This window comes from Carassius carassius, chromosome 16, assembly GCF_963082965.1.
Source record: "Carassius carassius chromosome 16, fCarCar2.1, whole genome shotgun sequence".
In the NCBI taxonomy this organism is placed as follows: Eukaryota; Metazoa; Chordata; class Actinopteri; order Cypriniformes; family Cyprinidae; genus Carassius; species Carassius carassius.
The window spans coordinates 13,368,863-13,396,395 of record NC_081770.1 but is presented as its reverse complement, the minus strand read 5'-3'; the positions used below and the strand labels follow the sequence as shown (position 1 = coordinate 13,396,395).

The 27,533-nt window shown below is 39.9% G+C and overlaps 1 protein-coding gene and 1 long non-coding RNA gene across 2 annotated transcripts in view; one reads left to right on the top strand and one right to left on the bottom strand.

The window, feature by feature from the left end:
• The window catches only part of LOC132159554 (uncharacterized), a 1,375,546-nt gene that overhangs the window by 460,220 nt on the left and 887,793 nt on the right, over positions 1–27,533 (bottom strand). Inside the window, exon 57 of the mRNA XM_059569099.1 lies at positions 9,463–9,633. Coding sequence (XP_059425082.1) covers positions 9,463–9,633 — 171 coding nt within the window. The remainder of the gene's footprint in view (positions 1–9,462; positions 9,634–27,533) is intronic.
• Positions 10,466–13,457, top strand: LOC132159590 (uncharacterized). The gene is made up of 2 exons (XR_009437880.1): positions 10,466–10,613; positions 13,408–13,457. It is a non-coding gene; the product is annotated as an uncharacterized LOC132159590 (long non-coding RNA).

Here is a 27,533-nt window from a genome sequence, read left to right as displayed (position 1 = left end):
ACCTAAGTCGTGGTATTGAGGGTGGAGAGAGAACTGTACATGTACTCCCCCCACCCACAATTCCTGCCGGCCCGGGACTCGAACTCACAACCTTTCGATTGGGAGTCCTGATTCTCTAACCACCAGGCCACGACTTCCCCTTTAGTCTGCTAGTCAGAATTATAGCTTATTAAATAAAATAAAAAAATTGTGGTTCATGATTGTTTTGTGATAGTGTTTAATGAGTCCTTTGTCCTGAACAGTTTAAATGCCTGCATTTATTCAGAAAAATCCTCCAGATCCCGCACTTTCTCAGGTTTTCCAGCATCTTTTGCATATTTGAAGCCTTTCCAGCAATGAATGTATGATTTCAGATCCATTTTTTACAGTGAGCACAATTTAGGGACTTATACACAACTATTTCAAAAGGTAAACACATTTATTGATTCTCAAGAAAGCAACACAGTCCATTAAGAGACACAGGGTGTGGACTACTTGAACTGGATGATCTGGGAAAATCAAATAATTTGTGGGACTTGGAGGATTTTTCTGAAGAACAGCAGGCAGTTGAACTGCTCTGGACTCATGAAAAACTATCCCAAAACATAAAAACAGCTGTGAGTAATCAAATTTGTGTAAACTTTTGAACATTTTTATAAATGAAACGTTTTCAGTTTTATAAAATCAGTAAATGTAAATATCTGTAATGTACTAAACAGTACTAAATAAATATAGAATACATTATGATCCCTCTTATTTTGACAAGATTATATATTCTGCTAGGGCAGTGATTCTCATACCTGTCCTGAAGTACCCTCTGTCCTGCACATTTGGCACATCTCCCTCATCTATCACACCTGATTTAACTCATCAGCTCATTAGTGGAGACTGCAGGACCTGAAGTGGGTGTGTCAGATATAGATTTTAATCAGTTTAACCCTTGTGTGTTGTTCAAATTCACTACCCTTTCGTTATGATCGGGATGAAAACATCCACTAAATTAAACTGCTGTAAAAATGTATCAGATAAATATTTTTTAGATTTTATTTTGCATAAATCTATTAATAAACTTCAGTCCTGATCAAAACTAAATGTAAAAAAAAGAAAAAAAAAAACACACAGAATGACTTTTTTCCATATAAAAAGTGATTGTGGACTGGATATTTGTTTTACCTATTATCACAGTTTCGGGCATGTCAAAGATTAGTAACAACATTGACTTCGATGCTCTGGTAGTTTTTGAGCAGCATTAGATTTATTTATTTTTCTCCCTCATTTATTGTTGGTGGCTGTTTTTGCCCCATTGACTTCCATTATAACAAATTTTTTTGATGGCAAAGCCATGACACCATATAAGCATGCATTCTTGATTGTTGGTGGTTTTCCCTGTCGGGAAGAGGTAAAATTTTAAATTTTTACAGTTTATCATTAGGTGGGACCATAACCCTTAAGACAGGCCTGTGCAAAAAAAAAACACTTAGTTTCTGGCGAGCTGCAGGATGTATTGTCTTCTCCCTATGATGAAAACATCCCCTATACTGCATAAGGGTTAGTGATTTACTTGAAGTGTCTGTGTTTGCAAAATATTTTAAATATTTTACTCAATCTAAATGATGTTGAGTTTTGTTTATTAATATTTGCAGTCCCTTTAAATGTTTGCAGTCTCACATTCGCTGAAAAATTAAAACTGAGTTTTGTTGATACATTTCTGTGTTTGTTGATTTGACACATGACACATTTTTGTGTAGAAGGCCTGTAGCATTTAAAACATATAAAATGTAAAGTAATTTATAGACATTTACGGACACAAGAGTGTCCATTTATGGAGATTTAACTGCTTGTACCTGTACCCTGGATTTTGTGGAGACTTTACTTTTCATGCACAGGGATTTATCGGTGAGCGAGTAAACATTTACGTCCATTTCTGGGAGTTTATCGTGTTAGTGAGTGGACCGGAAAACTGCCGCACACAAAAAAAGTCTTGTTTCTGTCAGTGTCCAGAAGTCAGAAACGCCAGAACACATACACGGAAACTGACGAAAATATTCTATTTATGGGTTTGTGATGAGAATATTCCTGGAAATGCAACTTTTCATGCAGTGTGGCTTGTACCTTGCGACAAGCCATTGCTTCGACACTCTTCTACCAGCTCGGTACACTTGGTTATCTTCCTCTCATTGGTATCCTCAATACAATCCTCCCAGGGAACTATGAATTTTAAAAGGATGATCTGCTTGGAGGCTTTTGAGTTCAGAACCATGTCTGGCCTTAGCCGTGTTATGGCAACAGTGTCTGAGAACATCAGTTGCTTTCCCAGGCCAACTTTCAGCTCTCTGTCCTGTGCTGTTGACAGCAGGCCAAAGGAGGTGATCCTGTAGCTGGTGTTACCTTTTACCCAGCCTTGAAAAAAGTTATGTTCTTCTTCACTGGAGGTAGGTACTTGAAGTGAGTGATTCTGCTGGAGATTGTACCTGCAATGGCCTTCTGGATTTCGTCATGATGTCAGCGATAACACTCCCACTCAGTGCTCTTTGACAACTACTGAGGATTTGGTCCAGAGTCCCTCTCATCAGGCATTTTGGAGTAGTCCCAGCCTTTTCCATAAGAACCTGCTGATTGTCATCTCAAAGCCCTCCACTGCAGATATCAGAACCTTGCAGACTAAGAGGGGCCAGAGGATCTTTGGAAGAATGCTGTTCGTATATATCTAAGCCTTGAAATTACCAGGTAGGCCTGATTTGTCCACTTCAACTAACCAAGCTTCTAGCTCTTGCTAGACATAACAAATCTTAAATACAATTAAATCCAGTCAAGTGACCTTTACTTCTATAGTGCATTGTATAATAAAGATTGTGTCAAAGCAGCTTTATAAACATAAAAACAAACTTTTTTTTTTCATTTTAAAGACAAAAGCAAAAAAAAAGTTATCTTAATTTGATTCTTGCATGTAAATATTCCTCACCTCAATCTCTCCAGTTTACAGTGTGAATCCTTCAGTACGTCACATAAGTGATTCACTCCTGTGTTTTCTATTTTATTCCCACTGAGGTCCAGTTCTCTCAGGTGGAATGGGTTTGATTTCAAAGCTGAAGTCAGGGTGAGACACTGTTTCTCTGTAATACTGCAAAGCCACAGACTAAGGACAGAAGGGGAAAGAGAATGGGTCAGATCTATGATGATCATTTATGGTTTTTGAGAATTCTTTTGTCATGGCTGACTTAATTATTTTTTATTTTTTCATTTTAAACTGATGATTCAGAAATGAACACTAACTCAAAAAAAATATTGCTCATTGTTAGTTTAATTAATACATTAATGTTAATAAATGAGTTATGATTATGACTTTGCACATAAAGCTTCACCTGGAAGAAAAACTGGGTGAAAAGTGAAATTGAACAACAGGAACCAAACACTACAAAGGATTGTGCCCAAACAACACAAAACTACTGCAGCATTGTGACAGCAAACCTCAAATATAAACTATTCACCTTACAGACCCTGTCTCCACAAAATGTAACCAAAAAAAAAAAAACTTTGCAAATCTGCAACAAATGCTAAAATGTGAAGAAAAAAAAATGGAGTCATGATCATATAACCTGGACATTTGGAGCACCAAGATGAACTTCAACAGTTGTCCTCACCTGAAAAATCACCTGACCTGAATATTATCAAACCACTGTGGACAGTTTTGGAGTGAAGCATGAGAGACTGATTCCCTCTGTTTTTGAAGAAACTGACAGATGTTTTTATAGACAACCTTCAACTCAATACTAATCAAAAGTTGCATGAATTCATTCTAAGAAAGTTGTTATCAAACTGGAGAATAGAGAACAGGATGAGTGATTATGATGCTTTACTAAAGTGAAATTCACCAACCGACAACAAAGGAATGTTAGGCACTTTAATTCAGGCAGGGTACTTAGGTTATCATATCATTTACTCTGTTTGTGTTTAGCAGTGTGATAAGTGTTGGGTAAGTTACTCTGGAAATGTAATCAAATGACTGATTACTGACCACTTTTAAAAGTAAATACAATAAATATATGCATTATTAATCTTTTTCTACAATTCATGTTATAATGAGAGTATTCATGAGCACACAAATTTCAGCACTGCATTGCTCAATGCTTTTATAGCCTAAATAAAACTCTGCATACACTTGCACCTGTTAATCATTTATATTTTATATTAGTTTCTGTTTGTGCAATAGATGAATAACAATTTATTTATTTTAGATAATTTGTGTTTAGATATTTATATTTTGCGGGAATCCCATGAATCATCTTCCGCCTCCCGCACACACACGTGTGTCTACCCGCTCGCAGCAGCATCTTGTCCCGCACCAGACTCTGTTGCGTCGGGTCTCGTGGGTGAAAGTCTCTAATCTACTGGCACTTGACTCACAGTGCATGTGCTACATCCTTTTTACAATCTCTAGATTATAAAACACTCCGTAACGTGGCAGTAATGTAAAGAGACCTCGGCTTGTAACTATACTCTAATTACTATTTTGAAAATTATAACGAGTTAAATTACTCCGCTACTAAAAAGTTATAAAATTACACAGAAGAACAGGAGGGCATACAGGTAGGCAGACAAGTATGTAGCAGTATTCGACAAGCCCAGACAACAAAATGAGGGTGAGTGCTGTCTTTATATTAGTTTATGATGAATGATTATAGGTGCATATGTTTAATATTCCAGGCAGAGGTGGGTAGAGTACCCAAAAACTGTACTCAAGTAAAAGTAAAAGTACTAGTCTTGAATAGTTACTTGAGTAAGAGTAAAAGAGTATCGGATAATAAATCTACTCAAGTAGTTAGACACTAGTTACTTTGGGTCATATATACTGAGCCTATTTTTATTTAGATATATAGATAAAATCTATGTTATGTATGTGTGCGTGTATAAATGTATATATTTCATCAGCCTTTACTCCAATTTATGTAATTTATTATAAAACCCTGTCTGTTTACTTAAGTAACAGATATAGGTGTCATGCCATAACATATTTTTAATACGACTGACATTATATTAAATGTGAATTTAACATTGAAAGTTAATGTGATATAAATATTGCTACTAATCTTTCATTGTTCAAAAAGAGAGCAAATAACATTTACATTATCAAAGATCATTTTCACTGACAGTCTAGATTTCAATCACTCTCAGAAACTCCCATTAAAATCACTGAAACTGTAAACACTGTGAAATCAATATCTTAATTATAGATTCGTACACACATCTGCACTTTGTTGTTTCTGACGAGAGAATTCGCCAGAAAGAGGTATTCAGTCAGCGAGCGAGTGAAAGAAGCACCGGTATTTTAGCTATGACACATCTGAACACCTCTGATTGGCCAATGCTTAAATAAGCTCAAAAGAATCATGTGTGATTGGTTATAATGCGCAGTGCTGTAAAAACACATCTATCTCTGGCTCAGCGCCAGCAAGCGATCACAGATCTGAATTCAGCAGCTGATGATATGACTTGCTGAACGTACTCGCACCGGTGTGATTGTATTAAAATAATAATAATAATAATAATAATAAATAGTAATAATAATAAAATCTTAATCGGCTATTTTTTGTCTTTTGGAAGCTGCATTCAACTTGACTCCCCTCTGTTATAAGCCACACACGTACAACTTAATGTCACAGTGGTATCGTGTACTGTAATCGAATGTAGCCCAAGTTATTACCTTTTAAACAGTAGACAGCACACGCGGTGTTCATCTAATAACGATCTCCATCGCTAGGAAATAATAGCCTTTGCAGATTTGCTTTCAATTCAATGCACTTCCATAGCCCCGTTTTCAACGCTGCTGATGTTAAACGTTACAAATCTGAGTGAACCACTTCAGACGCTCAGCGCGTGCGGCAGGATACTGAATGAATCATTCACATCGCTCATTGCCCAGAGAAAAGTAGACGGCGCGTTTGGAATAAACTGAAGCATTTATAACATTTATTGCATTAAGATAAAGTAACGAGAGGAGCGTCGCCCAAAGTAATGAAGTAAACTTTAAATATACTCCGAAAAGTATTAGTTACCCCAAATAATTACTCAAGTAAATGTAACGAAGTAAATGTAACTCGTTACTTCCCACCTCTGATTCCAGGTGAACGAGAGGGAGGAGTTGCAGGATCTGGTGCTGATAGTACAGGTGACTCAGTGTTAAAGGCAAATGGTGGTAAAACACCTTGATATAATATCACCTATTTCCCATGTGTCCACATTATTTTGGCCAACCCCTGTATGTGCATATAAAGGGACAGTCCACCCCAAAATAAAAATTGCTGTTAATTGATGTAGATTACTTTTTCTTCAGTAGAACTGTAAATAGTTTTTTTTTTTTTTTTTTTTTTTTAGCTTAAACCGTGGTTTAAAAGGCAAATCAGTGGCTACCGATTTTTTAAGAAACAACATCAACAAAAACCATTCAAGTAACACAAAATTAATTAAAGAAACACATACTGTATGTTTTACATCTCTAAAGCATATAACTTTTTTTTTTTTACATAATCCATAAGAAACCATGAAAACATTAATTTTCCCCTTCATTCAAAGTGCTCTGTTCATGCATGTGCATATCTCATCTGTCTTTGGTCCAAGTCAGAACCATTTCCTCACTTCAATGACGGCACAGTCATGGCCTAATAGTTAGAGAGCAACAGGGAGGTGGGGGAGTGAAAGACCAACGTTCTCTTCAACCTTCAATACCGCGACTAAGGTATTGAGCAAAGCAACGAACCACCAAATGATCTAGGAGTAATCAAATTAACAAACCAAGACAGTGTTGCCACCTTGTGAAACAACTGATTGGTGCAAAATGAAGTCATGCAAACAGTTGCATTTAAATTGTACTTGTTTTTAATTGCCTGTTTAATTGTTCCATGCGCTTTGTTGACTTTATGAAGTTGCACTAGGATAACTGCAAAATACCTCTGTTTACATTACTAGTAGTCATGCAACATGTTAAATAATTTAAAATACTCACGTCAGTATGTTGACTTTACAGTGTTTATCCTGCAGTAAAGCAGCAATCTGATTCACTCGTGTGTCTCCTAGTTCTTGTAAACTCAGATTCAGTTCTCTCAGCAGTAATGGGTTTTTACCATGAACTTCAGTTACATTCTGACAGGCTTCTTCTGCAGCAGGAACCGAAAACCTGCAGAAGGGAATTTGCAGAAACATGCTAAGGTTATCAAACATTGTTTGTAATGAAAGCTCTAGCTACTTTTAACAGTTTTACTTTGAACATTTAAATACACAAATATTGTTTTGATTTTTCAAGGGAAAATCTATTTTAGTACAAATGTAGACTGAAACGTCCAACAAAGCAAAAGTTCACTAGATCATAATTCTCCAAAATTAAATTACCATCTCAAGATCTTTCTGGAATTAATGAAATTAATGAAATTAAATGCATAATCAGCTGGTATGACACAATTTTATGTGATGCCACATAACATTTTTCAATGAGAACTTTCCACAGTAAAAAATTTTTCACATCTCACCTCAGTGTCTTCAGTTGACAGTTTGGATCCTGTAGTAAATCATAGAGATGCTTCTCTACTGATTGTCCAGGATCATTTCCTGTGAGATCCAGCTCTATCAGGTGTGAAGGGTTTGATCTCAGAGCTGAAGCCAGAGCTTTATAACCTTCCTCTGTGATACTGCAGTCTGAAAGTCTAGAGCAAAGATAAAAAAAAAAAAAAAATCTAATCTATTATAAAATTAATTTCAGTGAATTATTATTTATTTATTTTTTTTCTCATAAAACCTCAAATCCACTACATTTATTTTCTCTTCTGATATAGCTATGCTACAGACCACTTTTGCAAATATGTTTTTGCTCCAGCCTGGTCGAACAGACCTCACTTGTGTCATGGCTGCAGCTGTTGCAACTCACCCGAGACCCAAGACCAAAAAGGAATTGAGGCAGTTCCTGGGGCTGGCGGGATATTATAAAATGTTTGTACCTAATTATTAGGAACTCACCAGCCCGCTGACTGACCTCACTAGAAAGGAAGCGCCAGATCCAGTCCAGTAGACGGAGCTGTGCAAGCAGGCTTTCACCTAGGTAAAGGCTGCTCTGTGTGGCGGACCGCTTTTACATTCTCCTGATTCAACGCATCCGCCCCTCCCCCCCTTCTTGTTGCAGACGGACGTATCAGACAGGGTACTTGGAGCCATCCTGGCCCAGGAGATAAAGAGTGAGGAGCGGTCGGTTCTGTACATCAGACGTAAGCTCTTTAAAAAGTCGATGATGTACAGCACCATTGAAAAAGTATGCCTGGCAATCCGGCAGGCTGTTCTCACCCTCCGCTTTTATTGTTAAACTTAATTATCCATTCTGCTTGTCACAAAGTGGAAATTTGTCTTTGACACTGGTGACACATCCACATTAAAGGGTAAGTTCACCCAAATATAAAAATTATATAATTAATTACTCAGCCTCATGTTGTTTCAAACCTGTTAGACCTTTGTTAATCTTTGGAACACAAATTAAGATATTTTCGATGAAATCTGAGAGCTGTCTGACCCTGTATAGACAGCAACAAAACTGAAATGTTCCCAAGTCCAGAAACGTAGCAAGGAGATCTGTGAATTAATCCATGTGACATCAGTGGTTCATCCGCAATCATACAAAGCTATGAGAATACTTTGTGTGCAAAAAAAAAAAAAACTTTATTCAACAATTTGTCTCCTCTGCATCACCCTGGTGCCATTTTGGAGAATATCTGCTGGACCTACAGTATACTGTCCTGTGTCAGCTGTGTCATGCCAGAACTGTTTCCTACATTTTTGTGATTTGGTCTGAACGGAAACAGCATATCGGCGTGACACAGCTGACACTAACCATGATTATAGCAACTGGTTTATATGCGTTTGTATCTAATATGGGCTTGTATCTTCTATTCTTGTTTGACTACTCAATCGCTTTTGTCTTTCCAATATTAAGATGTACAAAAAATTACTATCAAGCCAACCAATAATGCTGTTGATATTCTCAAAATATGAAGGGCTATTAATTTCTTCCTGAGAAAAAAACAGTGCCTTATCATCAGCATACTTTATGATTGCGCAATTATCATCATCACACTGCAGTTCATTGATGTATACAGAGAATAATATTGGAGATAATACACATCCCTGAGGTACCCCAGTATTTAAAACCAAGCAGTCTGGCATTACATTATCGATACAAACACGCTGTGCTCACTTTTTTTTTTTTTTTTTGATCCATAAAATCAACCAACTACTAACACCTAAATTGTGAAGACGCTTCAAAAGAAGGTTGGGTTGGACAGTATTAAAAGCAGATGAGAATATATATATATATATATATATATATATATATATATATATATATATATATATATATATATATATATATATATATCCATAATCTGCCAATGTGCAATACTGATCCCACTGCTGTGGTGTTGAGAGTAGCTGTTCGTGAAATGTACTCACTTGAGTATCTTCAGCTCACACACTGGATTCTTTAGTCCCTCACAGATCTCTTTGACTCCTGAGTCCAGCAGACGACTGTTGTTCAGGTTTATCTCTTTCAGGGTGGTTTTGGAGGAGAGAACAGTAGCTAGAACTGAACAGATTTTCTCTGTTCGCTTACAATTACTCAGACTGAACAGAATAAAACAGAATCAATTAATATTCAGGACATATTCAACACACACCGGATCAACAGGCCTTTATATCTGATCTTTAATAATGATAAAAAAGAGTTATTCATGTATAACATCACTCACTTAATTTTCTCCAGTTTGCTATGAGAGTCTGTCAAAAGAGCAGATAGTTTCTCCCAGTCCAGATCTCCAATTTTATCTTCACTCAGATCCAGTTCTTTCAGTACTAATGGACTTGTTCCTAGAACTTTAATGAGATAATCACATGCTTCCTGTGCAGCAGGACTTTTTAGAAACCTAGAGGATGAAAATAATAGTGAAGATAGGCTAATTTAAGTTTTTGCAAAATGTAGTCACAGCTTCCGTGTGAGTCTGTTGAATTTCTCTGGATTGCAATTTAATTCAATTCATGATATTTCTATTCCACAGTGGTCTATTTGACCCCTCTTTTGTCATACAGCTGATTTCACATCTGTGGTTCAGTTTGAAATATTTCACTGTTTATTACCTGATGATCTTTAATTGACAGGAATCATCCTGTAGTAAATCACTGAGCTCCTTCACTCCTGATTGTCCAGGATCATTTCCTGTGAGATCCAGCTCTATCAGGTGTGAAGGGTTTGATCTCAGAGCTGAAGCCAAAGCTGTATAACCTTCTTCAGTGATACTGCAGTCTGAAAGTCTACCAACATAAAAAAAAAATACATTTGAATTAATATTATAGTTGAAATTCATGACTGTTTTATAGTTTCTATAGTTATGTTTTTTTTAGTACTTTAGGGCTACAGATCACATTATGATGTTCATTGTGTTAAGTGTTTTAGGTTTCACTCTTGGGACTCTAATTTTGAAATTTACCAGACTAAGTAAGGGAGCAGCCATTTTAGTTTTCAGTTTGCACAGCTCTCTCAAGCTTTAAGCTCCATGTGACTGCCACTCCAATTTTCTTTAATGTTCATATCTTCGAAAGCATTGTCAGTAAGTAATTCACATAACACACCCTTTGGTCAAAAACTTGACTTAGGATGGGTTCTGGTCGGTGAAGTATGCCTAGGAGATGTGCACAAGCCCAGTGTTTCCAGTTTCAGGACAAACATCTTAGAAAATGGAAGACCCTCACTGTTTATTCATTGTACAAGTTACGTATACATTAAAGAAAAGATCACCAGTAATTTAGCAGATCTACATACAGCCCAGGACTTCAAAACCCACTGGAACATGAACGAAGACAATCTCGGTCAAACTCTATTTAAGAGATCAGAGAATTACATTAAGCCTGCACTCTCCATTGAGGATGAAGTCTTCCTAAAGATTATGGAGAAAGATGTTTTCCAGGAAAATTCCAATAGTTGGTTGGCACCTCTTCCTTTTAGGTCTCCACGGCCAGTTCTCTCAAACAACCGAGATCAAGCTCCGATTAGAGCTTTGTGCTGCAGTCTTAGCTGTGGAGGTAGAAGAACTCATTGTTCAAGAGATTGACTTCAAACCGGATGCTATTACCTTCTACAGTGATAGCAAAATTGTACTTGGCTACATATGTAACAAAACTAAACGTTTCTACGTCTATGTCCACAACAGGGTGCAGAGAATCAGACAATTTTCAGAACCAAAGCAATGGCAATACATACCCACAGAACACAATCCTGCTGACATTGCTTCCAGGTCTATCCATGCATCTCAACTCGTGAAATCTAACTGGTTTACAGGTCCGGCATTCCTGCATAAGCAACATGAAGATGATTTCATTATGACAGACAACTTTGCGCTTGTGGACCCAGGTCCAGATACAGACATCAGGCCAATTGTGACAGCTTGCACCACAGAAATCAAGGATAAACAACTCACCTCTGACAGGTTCCAGAGGTTCTCCTCTTGGAAATCCTTACAAAGAGCCATTGCATCACTCATCCATGTAGCTTGCTCTTCTAGATCCACCAATGAATCCAACACATGTCATGGTTGGCACCTTTGTTCACAAGCACGCACTGTAAGTGAGCTGCTAAAAGCCAAGAATGTTATAATCAAATCTGTGCAAAAGGAATCATTCAACAAGGACATCGAAACACTCTCTAAGAGAGGACATCTGAGCAGTAAAGTTCCACTCTCAAAACTGAATCCTTTTTTAGACGAGGACGGCCTACTCTGAGTCGGAGGAAGATTAAAATTGGCAGATTTAGATTAACCAGAGAAACACCCAGTCATCTTGCCCGGGAAGCATAATGTTTCTGAATTATTCATAAGGCCCTACCATGAACGCGTGGAGCACCAAGGCCGCATATTCACAGAAGGGGCCATTTGTGCTGCTGGATTATGGCTTATAGGAGGCAAGAGATGCATAAGCAGTATTCTTCATGGATGTGTAATCTGTCGTAAACTTCATGGTAAACTTGAAATGCAGAAAATGTCAGACTAGCCACCAGAACAACTAAGTTTGTCACCACCCTTTACTTACACTGGCTTAGATGTCTTTGGGCCTTGGACAGTGGTAGCTCATCGAACAAGAGGAGGGCAAGCTCTCAGTAAACGCTGGGCGGTGCTTTTCACCTGCATGCTCACCCGTGCAGTCCACATTGAAGTCATTATGTCTATGGACTCTTCGAGTTGTATCAATGCACTTCGCAGGTTTTTCGCGATCCGTGGCCCAGCAAAACAACTGCACTCAGACTGTGGAACCAACTTTGTTGGTGCTTGCAATGAGCTTGAATTCCACAAAGTTATTAAAGAAACAAATGTGCAAAGATACTTCAATAAAGAGGGATGCACATGGGTTTTCAACCCACCACACTCCTCCCATATGGGGGGCGCATGGGAGCGAATGATTGGTCTGGCTCATAGGATTCTTGTCTCAATGCTGATGCGTGAAGGATATTTTAACCTCTCAGATGAAGTGCTTTGTACACTTTTGGCGGAAGTGACAGCAATTATTAACAGTAGACCTCTCGTACCTGTTTCTATGGATGCAGACTCACCCTTGATTCTTACCCCTGCAATGCTCTTAACACAAAAAGCAGTTTCTTCACCTCCAGCAGGAGACTTCTCTGAAAAGGATATCTACAAATGCCAATGGCGGCAAGTACAGAGCCTAGCCAACCAATTTTGATTTAGCTGGAAACAGGAATATCTACAAACGCTGCAAGTTCGTCACAAATGGCAGGACCCATACCCAAACATCCAGGGTGGTGACATAGTACTACTAAAGGACAATCAAGTTGCCCGAAATGAATGGCCTATGGCACTCGTCACAAGTGTTTTCCCTGGTCAAGATGGAAAGGTTCGAAAGGTTGAACTTAAAGTGGCTAAAGAAGGTTCCAGCAAAACTTTCTTGAGGCCTATATCTGAAGTAATTCTCCTGCTAAGAAAATAGGAAAACTCATTTAAACAGTTGGTATAGATGACATCTTTAAAGATGTCAGGCGGGGAGTGTTATGTTCATTGTGTTAAGTGTTTTAGGTTTCACTCTTGGGACTCTTGAAAATTACCAGACTAAGTAAGGGAGCAGCCATTTTAGTTTTCAGTTTGCACAGCTCTCTCAAGCTTTAAGCTCCAGTTTTCTTTAATGTTCATGTCTTCAAAAGCATTGTCAGTAAGTAATTATTGTAAAATATGTAAATTGAGAATATTTTCTTTGTATCCTATGCTATATTGGTAATGATTATGTTATTTTATACACCGATTGCTCAACTGGTAATTCTGCTCTGTCAGCCTTTATATTTTGTATATATTTTGTATTCTTTTTACTAAAAACTATTTATTTGTGTATTGTTTTTGATAGTTTCACTCTCATTTGAAGCAAATTGGAGTAAACATCAAGAGTTTTGAAAACTACACCCTGACTCCAGTCTTTATTTGAAGGGAGTTTGGCTTGCTGCTAAATTGTGTTCAAACATATGGAAACACACAAGGAGAGCAGTACACACATATATACAGATTATTAAATATGTTTCAGGAATTAAATGTTTTGTTTTATTATTTTACCAATTTGTCTATGAAATTGATCTCCCTTGTTATTTTATTAAGAGATAAACAGGATATAGAGAAAACAGGTGATTACTATATACAGTCTAATGTTGTATATTACCTACTTTAATAACTTTACATTTGTATTGCATTAAAAACACTTTTGTATTATTCTTCATGTTTAATGGAAGCAAGATGCCAAACTCAGAATCAAATCAGTATCAAAACTCAAATCACAACTTTGTCTTTGCAGCGCAGAGGAGACTGTATTTAAAGTTATTTACATATTTACAAAATAAATAACAGATAATAATAGAGTGTAGGCCTGCTAATAGTGTGATGCATTATTAGACATATAATACTATAATGCAATAAAGATATTAGAAAACAGCATGTAAATAGCTTAATCTTTTCTATAAAAATGTGTGTATATATATATATCTTAAAACATCAAAAAAGAAAAAAAGAAATCTCAAATGAATTGCATTGTTTGGAATCTCTTTGGTTTCCAGAGGTTTTAATATCAAGCAGCCAGTTAGATGACTAGTTAAAAATCTAGGCAACTATTGTAAAAACAAGATTCAACCACTGCAGCAACTTCAGTATGCAAACAAGATATGTAAAGTGAGTGATGTAACCACGCAAAGGCAAATGTTGTCATTGACTGCAAAATTCAACCTGACAGCTCAATTTATAAATCACTATTAGAAGACTACTGGTGTGGATCAAGGTAAGACACAGTTCATGTACTTGCTGACATTTACACATACTGTCACAGTGTCTGGGTTGTGTTCCCTGGGTTTCCACTAGATGTCCTCCTTTCCCACGGTGTCTGTCACTTTATGAACTGTCTGTTCCCTTATTTGGTCACCTTCCTCCTTGTTTGGGTTAATTGATTAGTCCCCACCTGTCTCCAGTTCCCTCATTACCTTCTGTGTATTTTTACCCGGTCTGTCTGAGTATGTGTCACGGAGTCCTTGTTGAATGTTTAATTCATGTCCGTCAGCTCTTGTCCTTGCCTTGTGTTCGTGTCTTGTTTATGTTTGGATGGATGTTTTGGTCTCGACCCCTGCCTGGACTGTTTACTCTATTTGTATTACCCTTTAATAAAAGACTTACCTGCTATTGGTTCTCTCTCCGTGGTTTCCTTTATCACCGATCCTGACAGAAGGACTCCATCACTGCAAGAACAAGCGGGATGTCTTTTTCCCGTTCCCCAGCCAGGATGGCGGAGCGGAGAGCAAGGTATCTCCGGTTAACCGCCCTCCGCCACGAAGGGAATGAGGTGGGTGCCCTGGCACAGGTGTTCTGGTCCCTGGCCGAGGGCATGGGGTACAATGGTGCGGCTTTGAAGGACTACTTCAACGGCGGGCTGGATGATCCAGTGTCTCAGGAGGTGATGGCACATTTAGAGACACTGGAATTCTGGGAGTTTGTGTACTATGTGCAGCATCGGCTTCTGTGGGATGCCCCAGCCACTCCTGTCTCTTCCGGGGGGTGGTCGTCAGCCCAGCGTCACGAGACAAGATGGCCGCCAGCTCAGAGCCACAGCCCAAGATGGCCACCGGTCCAGCGCCACAACCCAAGAGGGCCGCCAGCCCAGTACCACAGCACAAGATGGCCGCTAACCCAGCGCCAATGCCAAAGATGGCCACTGGGCCAGAGCCACGGTCCAAGATGGCCGCCCGTCCAGAGTCATGGCCCAAAATGGCCGCCAGTTCAGCGCCACAGCACAAGATGGCTGTCAGCCCAGCGCCACAGCACAAGATGGCTGCTAACCCAGTGCCAATGCCCAAATTGGCCACCGGTCAAGCACCACAGCACAAGATGGTCGCCAGCCCAGAACAACAGCACAAGATGGCCGCCTGTACTCTACTTGCCCAGCAAAGCTGCACAGGATGACAGTCACGGCTGACCCTCTGGAGTCGAGTCAGGTTCCAGTTGACCCTCTGGAGTCGAGTCAGGTTCCAGTGAACTCTCCGGAGTCGAGTCAGGCTCCAGTGAACTCTCCGGAGTCGAGTCAGGCTCCAGTGAACTCTCCGGAGTCGAGTCAGGCTCCAGTGAACTCTCCAGAGTCGAATCAGGTTCCAGTGAACTCTCCAGAGTCGAGTCAGGTTCCAGTGAACTCTCCAGAGTCGAGTCAGGTTCCAGTGAACTCTCCAGAGTCGAGTCAGGTTCCAGTGAACTCTCCAGAGTCGAGTCAGGTTCCAGTGATCTCTCCAGAGTCGAGTCATGTGTTCGTGGACCCTTCAGAGTCAGGGCTAGTCATCGATGACCCTCCAGAGTCAGGGCTAGTCATCGATGACCCTCCAGAGTCAGGGCTAGTCACCGATGACCCTCCAGAGTCAGGGCTAGTCACCGATGACCCTCCAGAGTCAGGGCTAGTCTCCGATGACCCTCCAGAGTCAGGGCTAGTCACCGCTGACCTTCCAGAGTCAGGGCTAGTCACCGATGACCTTCCAGAGTCAGGGCTAGTCACCGATGACCTTCCAGAGTCAGGGCTAGTCACCGATGACCTTCCAGAGTCAGGGCTAGTCACCGATGACTTTCCAGAGTCAGGGCTAGTCACCGATGACCTTCCAGAGTCAGGGCTAGTCACCGATGACCTTCCAGAGTCAGGGTTAGTCACCATGGACTTTCCAGAGACAAGGCTGGTCACCATTGACCTTTCAGAGTCAAGTCAAGTCACTGATGATCTTCAAGGACAGAATCAAGTCACTGGTGATCTTCAAGGACAGAGTCAAGTCACGGGCGATCTTCTAGGACTGAGTCAAGTCACCGGTGATCTTCATGAACAAAGGCAAGTCACCATTGATCTTCATGAAAAAAGGCAAGTCACCATTGATCTTCATGAGCAAATACAAGTCACCAATGATCTTCATGTACAAGTGCAAGTCACCGATGGTCTTCATGAACAAATGGCAGTCACCAATGATCTTCGCGAGCAGAGTCAGGTCAGCACCGATCTTCTGGAGTCCAGTAAAAACACCAGGGGATTACCAGAGTTTCGTCGTCCCGTTGGTCCGGCCGCACGGAGGTCTGCTCCGCCTTGGGGGGCCCTCATTCTGACCACACGGTGGTGGTGGTTTTCTGCTCCGCCCTGGGGGGCTTCCGCCCTGACCACACGGTGGTGGTGGTCTTCTGCTCCGCCCTGGGGGACTCCGGCCTCGACCACAAGTACGTGGTGGCCTTCTGCTCCGCCCTGGGGGGCTTCTACCCTGATCACACGGTTCTGGTGGTCTTCTGCTCCGCCCTGGTGGGCGCCACGTGAAGTCCTTCATGGACTTATGTTTTTCAATTTCTGGTGTGTTTTCTGTCGGTTCCCCTCTGTAAGCCTGGCCCTCCGTCACTCCCCCTGGACCTCCTCCGGTCCTCCTTCCTCCTGGTCTCCCTGTTTTGTGTTTACACTTCTGGTGTCTGTTTCCCATGTTACCTGTCTGGCCCTCCGTCCCTCCCCCTGAGCCTCCACCTGTCCGCCTCCCTCCTGGTCTCTGTTTTGTATCATGTCGTGGAGCGTCTGGGAGCCGCTCTGTAGAGGGGGGGTACTGTCACAGTGTCTGGGTTGTGTTCCCTGGGTTTCCACTAGATGTCCTCCTTTCCCACGGTGTCTGTCACTTTATGAACTGTCTGTTCCCTTATTTGGTCACCTTCCTCCTTGTTTGGGTTAATTGATTAGTTCCCACCTGTCTCCAGTTCCCTCATTACCTTCTGTGTATTTATACCCGGTCTGTCTGAGTATGTGTCACGGAGTCCTTGTTGAATGTTTAATTCATGTCCGTCAGCTCTTGTCCTTGTGTTCGTGTCTTGTTTATGTTTGGATGGATGTTTTGGTCTCGACCCCTGCCTGGACTGTTTACTCTATTTGGATTACCCTTTAATAAAAGACTTACCTGCTATTGGTTCTCTCTCCGTGGTTTCCTGTATCACCGATCGTGACACATACTTGTTCAATAACGTTTGTCATTACTTAAAATGTACCTTTACAAATTATTATTAACTTGTATTTTTAGTTATCTACATTTCTTCACTTCAGTTTTTCCACCCTGCATTGTGAATTTTCCAACAGAAAACAGATATTCCCTATTCCTGTCCTATCTAGAATTCCTATACCTTCTCTATATTCCTGAGTGTCCTAGTTTATTCAAACTCAATCTTAGTACCAATACAGTCAAATACTCACATCAGTGTGTTAATTGTACAATGTTTATCCTGCAGTAGTGGAACAAGCTGTTTCAAGTCTCCTAGTTCACATTCACTCAGATTCAGTTCTCTCAGGAGTAACGGGTTTTTACCCACAATTCCAGTCACATACTGACAGGCTTCATTAGCAGCAGGACCCAAAAACCTGCAGAAGGAAAGATCTAGTGAGATTCAATATAGTTTTTAAGAAAACATGGTGATTCTCAAACTATGTTAAATGATTTTTCTTGAATTAACTTTAATGCAACAGTGAATTAAAATTTCAATAAACAATTTAACTGCATATAACTTATTTTGAATTGTCTCACCTGAGTGTCTTCAGTTGACAGTTTGGCTCCTGTAGTAAATCATTGAGCTCCTTCACTCCTGATTGTCCAGGATCATTTCCTGTGAGATCCAGCTCTATCAGGTGTAAAGGGTTTGATCTCAGAGCTGAAGCCAGAGCTTTATAACCTTCTTCAGTGATACTGCAGTTAGAGAGTCTAGAACAGGAATTAAACAGTCTGATTATTCTAGAAATTACTTCTACATTAATGGCCCATGAAGTAAATCATATTTTGTTACTTGAACAGTAATTTGCAAAGCAAACTGAGAACTGAATAAAAAAGTAACCTTTAATATTTTAATATCAACACACATGAGAATCTGTAATATCTGGACTGCAGAATCTGGACTGTGAACATCCAGTTTACAGTCATTTACAAGGGTTAAGTTATCTAAAACTCTACATGGGTGAAAGTCTTTCATCTGAATGATCCTAAACATTCAAGTGACCACAAAATGGGGAAAAATAAAAAATATTAAAGTTTTGAAATGACCTAATAAAGGTCCACACTTAAACTATTGTTGTTATTGTTAAACTTAATTATCCATTCTGCTGGTCACAAAGTGGAAATTTGTCTTTGACACTAGTGACACATCCACATTAAAGGGTAAGTTCACCCAAATATAAAAATTATGTAATTAATTACTCAGCCTCATGTTGTTTCAAACCCGTAAGACGTTTGTCCATCTTTGGAACACAAATTAAGATATTTTCGATGGAATCTGAGAGCTGTCTGACCCTGTATAGACAGCAACGCAATTGAAATGTTCCCAAGTCCAGAAACGTAGCAAGAAGATCTGTGAATGAATCCATGTGACATCAGTGGTTCATCCACAATCATACAAAGCTATGAGAATACTTTTTGTGCGAAAAAAAAACACTTCATTCAACAATTACAGTCGTTAACAGAGCTGTATAACCTTGTTCATTGATACAGCAATTTGAAAGTCTACCATCATAAAAAATTAAATAAAAAAACATTTGAATTAATATTATAGTTCAAATTCATGACTGGTTTATGGTTTCAATTTATGTTTTTTTTTTTTTTACAGTGATTGATGTGGGGAGACTGTAAAAGGCCGCTGGGAAACGGAAGTGGCACAGAGAGAGACAGACCGAGGACTCGTGGCTGGTGGTCTGTGGAGCGGAAGATAATATTGCCTTAGTGCTGTGAATTTATGTTTACTTTATGCGTGTGAATGCACCGTTGTTTGAAACTGTGAATTCCTGAATAAATTACCATAACCCTCAGTCCCGCCGACTCCGACTTTTTTCTTTCCCCTAAATAACTTTATCACAACTATGTAAAGGCTAATATTTTATATTACCTACTTTTATATTTTTACATTTGTATTGGATTAAACACTTTTGTACATTCTTCACGTTTAATTGAAGCAATATGAATATGTCAATAATTATACTATACTGCTTAGGAAAAACAAATTAATTTGTGGAATTTCTTTTCAACTTGTTTTTAAGTCATCAATATATTTCACTTACATATTATTTATTTGAGTTTAGTTCAGTTTTTCGATGTGTTTGCTTTTATTTAAGTACAGTTAACAAATTTCCATTTTAATTTTAGTTAGAAACTGGTAATCTTAAATTTTCCTATTTCTGGAGGTGAAGACTTAAAAAATATATATTATCTACATAATCTGCCAATGTGCAATATTGATCACACTGCTGTGGTGTTGAGAGTAGCTGATGGTGAAATGTACTCACTTGAGTATCTTCAGCTCACACACTGGATTCTTTAGTCCCTCACAGATCTCTTTGACTCCTGAGTCCAGCAGACGACTGTTGTTCAGGTTTATCTCTTTCAGGGTGGTTTTGGAGGAGAGAACAGTAGCTAGAACTGAACAGATTTTCTCTGTTCGCTTACAATTACTCAGCCTGAACAGAATAAAACAGAATTAATTAATATTCAGGACAAATTCAACACACACCGGATCAACAGGCCTTTATATCTGATCTTTAATAATGATTAACAAGAGTTATTAATGTATAACATCACTCACTTAATTTTCTCCAGTTTGCTATGAGAGTCTTTCAAAAGAGCAGATAGTTTCTCCCAATCCAGATCTCCAATTTTATCTTCACTCAGATCCAGTTCTTTCAGTACTAATGGACTTTTACCTAGAACTTTAATGAGATAATCACATGCTTCCTGTGCAGCAGGACTTTTTAGAAACCTACAGGAAGACGATAATAATGTAGATCATTTTTAATTTCGCATAATGTTGTGTGTCTGTTGAATTCCTCTGGGTTATAATTTAATTCAATTCATGATATTCCTTTTCCACACCGGTCTATTTGACCCCTCTATTGTCATACAGCTGATTTCACATCTGTGGTTCAGTTTGAAATATTTCACTGTTTATTACCTGATGATCTTTAATTGACAGGAATCATCCTGTAGTAAATCATTGAGCTGCTTCACTCCTGATTGTCCAGGATCATTTCCTGTGAGATCCAGCTCTATCAGGTGTGAAGGGTTTGGTCTCAGAGCTGAAGCCAAAGCTGTATAACCTTCTTCAGTGACACTGCAGTCTGAAAGTCTACCAACATTAAAAAAAAACAAAAACAAAAAAAAAACATTTTAATTAATATTATGGTTAAAAATTCATGACTGTTTTATAGTTTCAACTTATGTGTGTGTGTTTTTTTTAGTACTTTAGGGCTACATATCACATATCAACAGATTGTTAATTATGTTTCAGGAATTACAATTATTATTATTGTTATTAATATTTTTACCAATTTGTCTATGAAATTGATCTCACTTGTTATTTTATTAAGAAATAAACAGGATATGGAGAAAACAGTTGATTACTATATACAGTCTAATATTGTATATTGCCTACTTTAATAACTTTACATTTGTATTGCATTAAACACACTTTTGTATTATTCTTCATGTTTAATGGAAGCAAGATGCCAAACTCATAATCAAATCAGTATCAAAACTCAGCATCACAAATTTGTCTTTGCAGTGCAGAGGAGACTGTATTTAAAGTTATTTACATATTTACAAAATAAATAACGGATAATAATTACTGTGTAGGCCTGCTAATAGTGTGATGCATTATTAGACATATAATACTATAATGCAATAAAGATATTAGAAAACCATTAGAAGCTTGTAAATAGTTTAATCTTTTCTATAAATTGTGTATATAAATCTTAAAACATAAAAAAATGTTTACTTTAGAGTGTTCAAGTGAGTTTAAGTATTTTGATTCTTGTATTTGAATGTTTGAATATTTGAAGAAGAAAAAAAAACACTTCATTCAACAATTTGTCTCCTCTGCATCACCCTGTTGACATTTTGGAGAATATCTGCTGGACCTACAGTATACTGTACTGTGTCAGCTGTGTCATGCCAGAACTGTTTCCTACATTGTTGTGATTTGGTCTGAACGGAAACAGCATATCGGCGTGACACAGCTGACACTAATCCATGATTATAGCAACTGGTTTATATGGGTTTGTATCTAATATGGGCTTGTATCTTCTATTCTTGTTTGACTCTTCAAGCAAAGCTCTTTTGTCTTTCCAATATTAAGATATAAAAAAACTACTATCAAGCCAACCAATAATGCTATTGATATACTCAAAATATGAAGGGCTATTAATTTCTTCCTGAGAGAAAACCAGTGCCTTATCATCAGCATAATTTATGATTGCGCAATTATCATCATCACACTGCAGTTCATTGATGTATGCAGAGAATAATATTGGAGATAATACACATCCCTGAGGTAGCCCAGTATTTAAAACCAAGCAGTCAGACATGACATTATTGATACGAACATGCTGTGGTTTTTTATTTATTTTTATTTTTTATTTCTTGATCCATAAAATCAACCAACTACTAACACCTAAATTTTGAAGAAACTTTAAAAGAAGGTTAGGTTAGACAGTATTAAAAGCAGAAATCCACGATAATTATTCTAACATACATATTTGACAAATCTAAATGATGTTGAACTTTATTTAAAAAAAAAAAAAAAGTAAGAGAGGCATCCACAGTGCTCCGATTGGCCGTGTGGCCAAACTTCAGGGGATTAATATGTAATGATTTGCAAGGATGGGGTAAAGGAAGAAGACCAGGGTCGGCGTACGGGGCTCGTGAGAAGCTTTATTTACAAAAATGAAAAACAATAAAAGAAACAGTCGCGGCAGGTGTGCGCACTTCGCAGCCATCACTCTACTGTACGTTTTCGGAGCCTTCTCGGTCCAGCACGAGTCCTTCGCCAGCTGTCGCGCTCCTTAAATGGTTCCCCACGCCAATCACTGCAACGAGATCCAGCTGTTGCTTGTTTCTCACCTGAACCACTTACCGCCGCTAGTCTCTTCACTCGCTCTCCCGTTGCAGACTTCGCTAAACCACGCCTCCCCCGCCACATACCCCCACCGCCCGACTCAGGCCGGGGAGCCATCCCCGTCCTCCCTCCCCCCATTCCTGGAGAGGAAGTCGGCCACAGCCATCTGCGCCCCCGGCCTGTGAATCACCTTGAACTTAAACGGCTGTAAAGCTAGATACCAACGGGTGATTCGCGCGTTGGTATCCTTCATGCGGTGGAGCCACTGGAGGGGCGCGTGGTCCGAGCAGAGGGTGAACTCCCGTCCCAGGAGATAGTAACGAAGGGTGAGAACCGCCCACCTGATGGCCAAACACTCCTTATCTATGGTGCTGTACTTAGTCTCCCTTTTTGAGAGCTTTCGACTAATGTACAGCACCGGGCGGTCCTCCCCCCCCCCCACCTCCTGGGACAGGACCACGCCCAGCCGCCTGTCCGACGCGTCGGTCTGCAAAAGAAAGGGGAGAGCAAAATTAGGAGAGTGCAGGAGCGGCCCGCCACACAGGGCCGCCTTAACTCGGGTAAAGGCCCGTTGGCACGGCTCTGTCCATTGGACCGTATCCGGTACCTCCTTTTTAGTGAGGTCCGAATAATGAGGAATAAACCTCCTATAATATCCCACCAGCCCCAAGAACTGCCTCACCTCCTTTTAGGTCTTGGGCCTTGGACAGGTTGCAATTGCTGCCGTCTTGTCAATTTGGGGACGCACCTGCCCGTGGCCCAAGTGGAAGCCCAGATACTTTACCTCCACCCGCCCAACTGCGCACTTCTTCGGGTTGGCCGTTAGCCCCGCCCGTCTCAGCGCCCTGAGGACCGCCCTAACATGCTCCATATGCCGCTGCCAGTCCCCACTATAGATGATAATATCATCCAGGTAGGCTGCGGCATATGCAGCATGGGGCCGCAGCTTTCGATCCATAAGGCGCTGAAACGTAGCAGGCTGACTTTTCTTTGGACATGGGAGATAAGGGGATCTGCCAGTATCCTTTGGTTAAGTCCAATGTCGAATAAAAACGAGCCGTGCCTAACCGACAATTCGCGGCATTGGATAAGCGTCAAATTTAGAAACTGCATTCACCCTGCGATAGTCTACACAGAACCATACCGAGCCGTCCGTTTTGGGCACCAAAACTATCGGGCTCGCCCAATCGCTGTGTGACTCCTCGATTACCCCCATCCCCAGCATGGCCTCTAATTCAGTCTGAACTACCTTTTTTTGTGTTCAGGCAATCTATACGGCCGGCTGCGAATTACGACACCCGGCTCTGTCTCAATGTGGTGCTGAATCAGGTCCGTACGACCGGGAAGGGGCGAAAACATGTCTGCAAATTCTACCTGCAACTGCGCGATGTCAGTGAGCTGCGAGGGCGAGAGGTGGTCCCCTCCTAGGGCCAGTGCGAGGGGTTTTCCTTTAATAATCGCTTCTGGCCCGAGATCCTCCTCCCCACTCACTACCGTCGCTAGCAACACTGACTCCTCCCCGCTCCATTTTTTAAGGAGGTTGAGGTGGTAGATTTGCCGTGAGTCGCCTCTATCCGTCCGTACTACCTCATAATTGAGATCTCCTATCCGCCGTGTGACCTCAAAGGGTCCTTGCCACTTGGCTAACAATTTGGAGCTAGAGGTTGGCAGTAAAACGAGCACTTTATCTCCCGGTGTAAATTCTCGCAGCTTAGCTCCCCGGTTATATAGCTGGCTTTGTCTGCCCTGGGCCCGGAGCAAATTCTCCATAGAGAGCCGCCCCAGTGTATGGAGTTTTGCGCGTAGGTCCAGGACATATTGAATTTCATTTTTGCTATCCGAGTGTCCGTCCTCCCAAGTCTCTCTCAGGACGTCTAGCACCCCCCGGGGCTGATCCCCTGGAGGCTTGGGGGACATCACGCACAGCGAATAAGAGGGGTTCTAGCCAACGGTCCCAATTTTTCGCGTCTTCTTGTACGAACTTCCGGATCATAGTTTTTAATGTGCGATTAAACCGTTCGACCAACCCGTCCGTTTGTGGGTGATAGACGCTGGTACACACCGCTTTAATTCCCAACAATCCGTACAATTCGCTTAACGTACGTGACATAAACACGGTGCCCTGGTCCGTGAGAATCTCCTTTGGGATTCCCACGCGGGAGATTAAACGAAACAAGGCGTCCACCACACTCTTTGCCGAGATGTTGCGGAGTGCCACTGCTTCAGGATACCGTGTCGCGTAATCCACTAAGACCAGCGCGAAACGGTGTCCCCGTGCGGATCGCTCTAACGGCCCAATCAGGTCCATACCAATTAGCTCGAAGGGGACCTGCACTAGAGGAATAGGGCGCAAAGGCGCTTTTGGAACGGCCGGTGGGTTTACCAACTGACATTCCTGACAAGACGCGCACCACCTGCGCACGTTCTCGTGAATGCCTCTCAATTTGGGATGACAATTCCTTACACACTATGCGTTCCAAACATTTTCAGAGAACTGGTGGGAGTGCAATTGGACGAAAGTCATTTAACAATTTTGCATGAGGTATTTTGGGTACAGGGATAACAATAGAATTCTTCCTGGCCAATGGTACAAAACCATAGTATAGAAAGATTTGAAATATTTTCTTTTGAAAACATATCTCCTGGGCCGGGAACCCACTCTCTGTACGGACCGTGTGCCCCTGCAGTGGCTCCACTGCATGAATGATATCAACGCGTGGATCACCTGTTCATATTCATGTGAAGATGAATTGGGTGGTGGGGTATGTGTCGAGGGGGCATGGTTTAGCGGGGTTTGCAGTGGGAGAGAGTGGTCGGAGACGAGCAGTGAGTACGTAGGTCAAGTGCAGAACTGCACTCACTTGTTTCTCTTTACAGTGATTGATGTGGGGAGACTGTAAAAGGCCGCTGGGAAACGGAAGTGGCACAGAGAGACACAGACCGAGGACTCGTGGCTGGTGGTCTGTGGAGTGGAAGATAATATTGCCTTAGTGCTGTGAATTTATGTTTACTTTATGCGTGTGGATGCACCGTTGTTTGAAACTGTGAATTCCTGAATAAATTACCATAACCCTCAGTTTTTTCCTCAGACTCTGACTTTTTTCTTTCCCCTAAATAACTTTATCACAACTATAGCCTAATATTGTATATTACCTACTTTTATAGCTTACTTTCATAGCATTTGTATTGGATTAAACACTTTTGTACATTCTTCACGTTTAATTGAAGCAAGATGAATATATGTCTATAATTATACTATACTGCTTAGGAAAAACAAATGATTTTGTGGTATTTTTTAATTTATTTTTTTACTTGTTTTTAAGTCATCCATATATTTCACTTTCATACTATTTATTTGAGTTTAGTTCAGTTTTTTCAATTTGTTTGCTTTTATTTAAGTACAGTTAACGAATTTCCATTTTAATTTTAGTTAGATCCTGGTTTCTTAAATTTTCCTATTTCTGGAGGTGAAGATTAAAAAAATATATATTTAATCTGCCAATGTGCAATACTGATCCCACTGCTGTGGTGTTGAGAGTAGCTGTTCGTGAAATGTACGTACTTGAGTATCTTCAGCTCACACACTGGATTCTTTAGTCCCTTACAGATCTCTTTGACTCCTGAGTCCAGCAGACGACTGTTGTTCAGGTTTATCTCTTTCAGGGTGGTTTTGGAGGAGAGAACAGTGGCTAGAACTGAACAGATTTTCTCTGTTCGCTTACAATTACTCAGCCTGAACAGAATAAAACAGAATTAATTAATATTCAGGACAAATTCAACACACACCGGATCAACAGGCCTTTATATCTGATCTTTAATAATGATAAACAAGAGTTATTAATGTATAACAGCACTCACTTAATTTTCTCCAGTTTGCTAAGAAAGTCTGTCAAAAGAGCAGATAGTTTCTCCCAATCCAGATCTCCAATTTTATCTTCACTCAGATCCAGTTCTTTCAGTACTAATGGACTTGTTCCTAGAACTTTAATGAGATAATCACATGCTTCCTGTGCAGCAGGACTTTTTAGAAACCTACAGGAAGAAGATAATAATGTAGATTATTTATGTTTTTGCATAATGTAGTCACAGCTTCCGTTGTGTGTCTGTTGAATTTCTCTGAATTGCAATTTAATTCAATTCATGATATACCTATTCCACACTGGTCTATTTGACCCCTCTATTGTCATACAGGTGATTACATATCTGTGGTTCAGTTTGAAATATTTCACTGTTTATTACCTGATGATCTTTAATTGACAGGAATCATCCTGTAGTAAATCATTGAGTTGCTTTACTCCTGATTGTCCAGGATCATTTCCTGTGAGATCCAGCTCTATCAGGTGTGAAGGGTTTGATCTCAGAGCTGAAGCCAAAGCTTTATATCCTTCTTCAGTGATACTGCAGTCTGAAAGTCTACCAACATAAAAAAAAACCTTTGAATTAAAATTATGCTTCAAATTCATGACTGTGTTATAGACCGATTATTATGTTATCAGAATTAAATTTTTTTATTATGTTTACAAATTTGTCTATAAAATTGATCTCACTTGTTATTTTATTAAGAGATAAACAGGATATGGAGAAAACGGTGATTGATGATATGGTGATTACTATATACAGCCTAATATTGTATATTACCTACTTTAATAACTTTACATTTACATTTATTCATTTAGCTGACACTTTTATCCAAAGCGACTTACAATTGCTATATATGTCAGAGGTCGCACGCCTCTGGAGCAACTAGGGGTTAAGTGTCTTGCTCAGGGACACATTGGTGTCTCACAGTGGATTCGAACCCGGGTCTCTCACACCAAAGGCATGTGTCTTATCCACTGCGCTAACACCACCCACTTTACATTTGTATTGCATTAAACATACTTTTGTATTATTCTTCATGTTTAATGGAAGCAAGATGCCAAACTCAGAATCAAATCAGTATCAAAACTCAGCATCACAAATTTGTCTTTGCAGTGCAGAGGAGACTGTATTTAAAGTGACATTTACATATTTACAAAATAAATAATGTATAATAATAGAGTGTAGGCCTGCTAATAGTGTGATCGAATTAATAGACATATAATACTA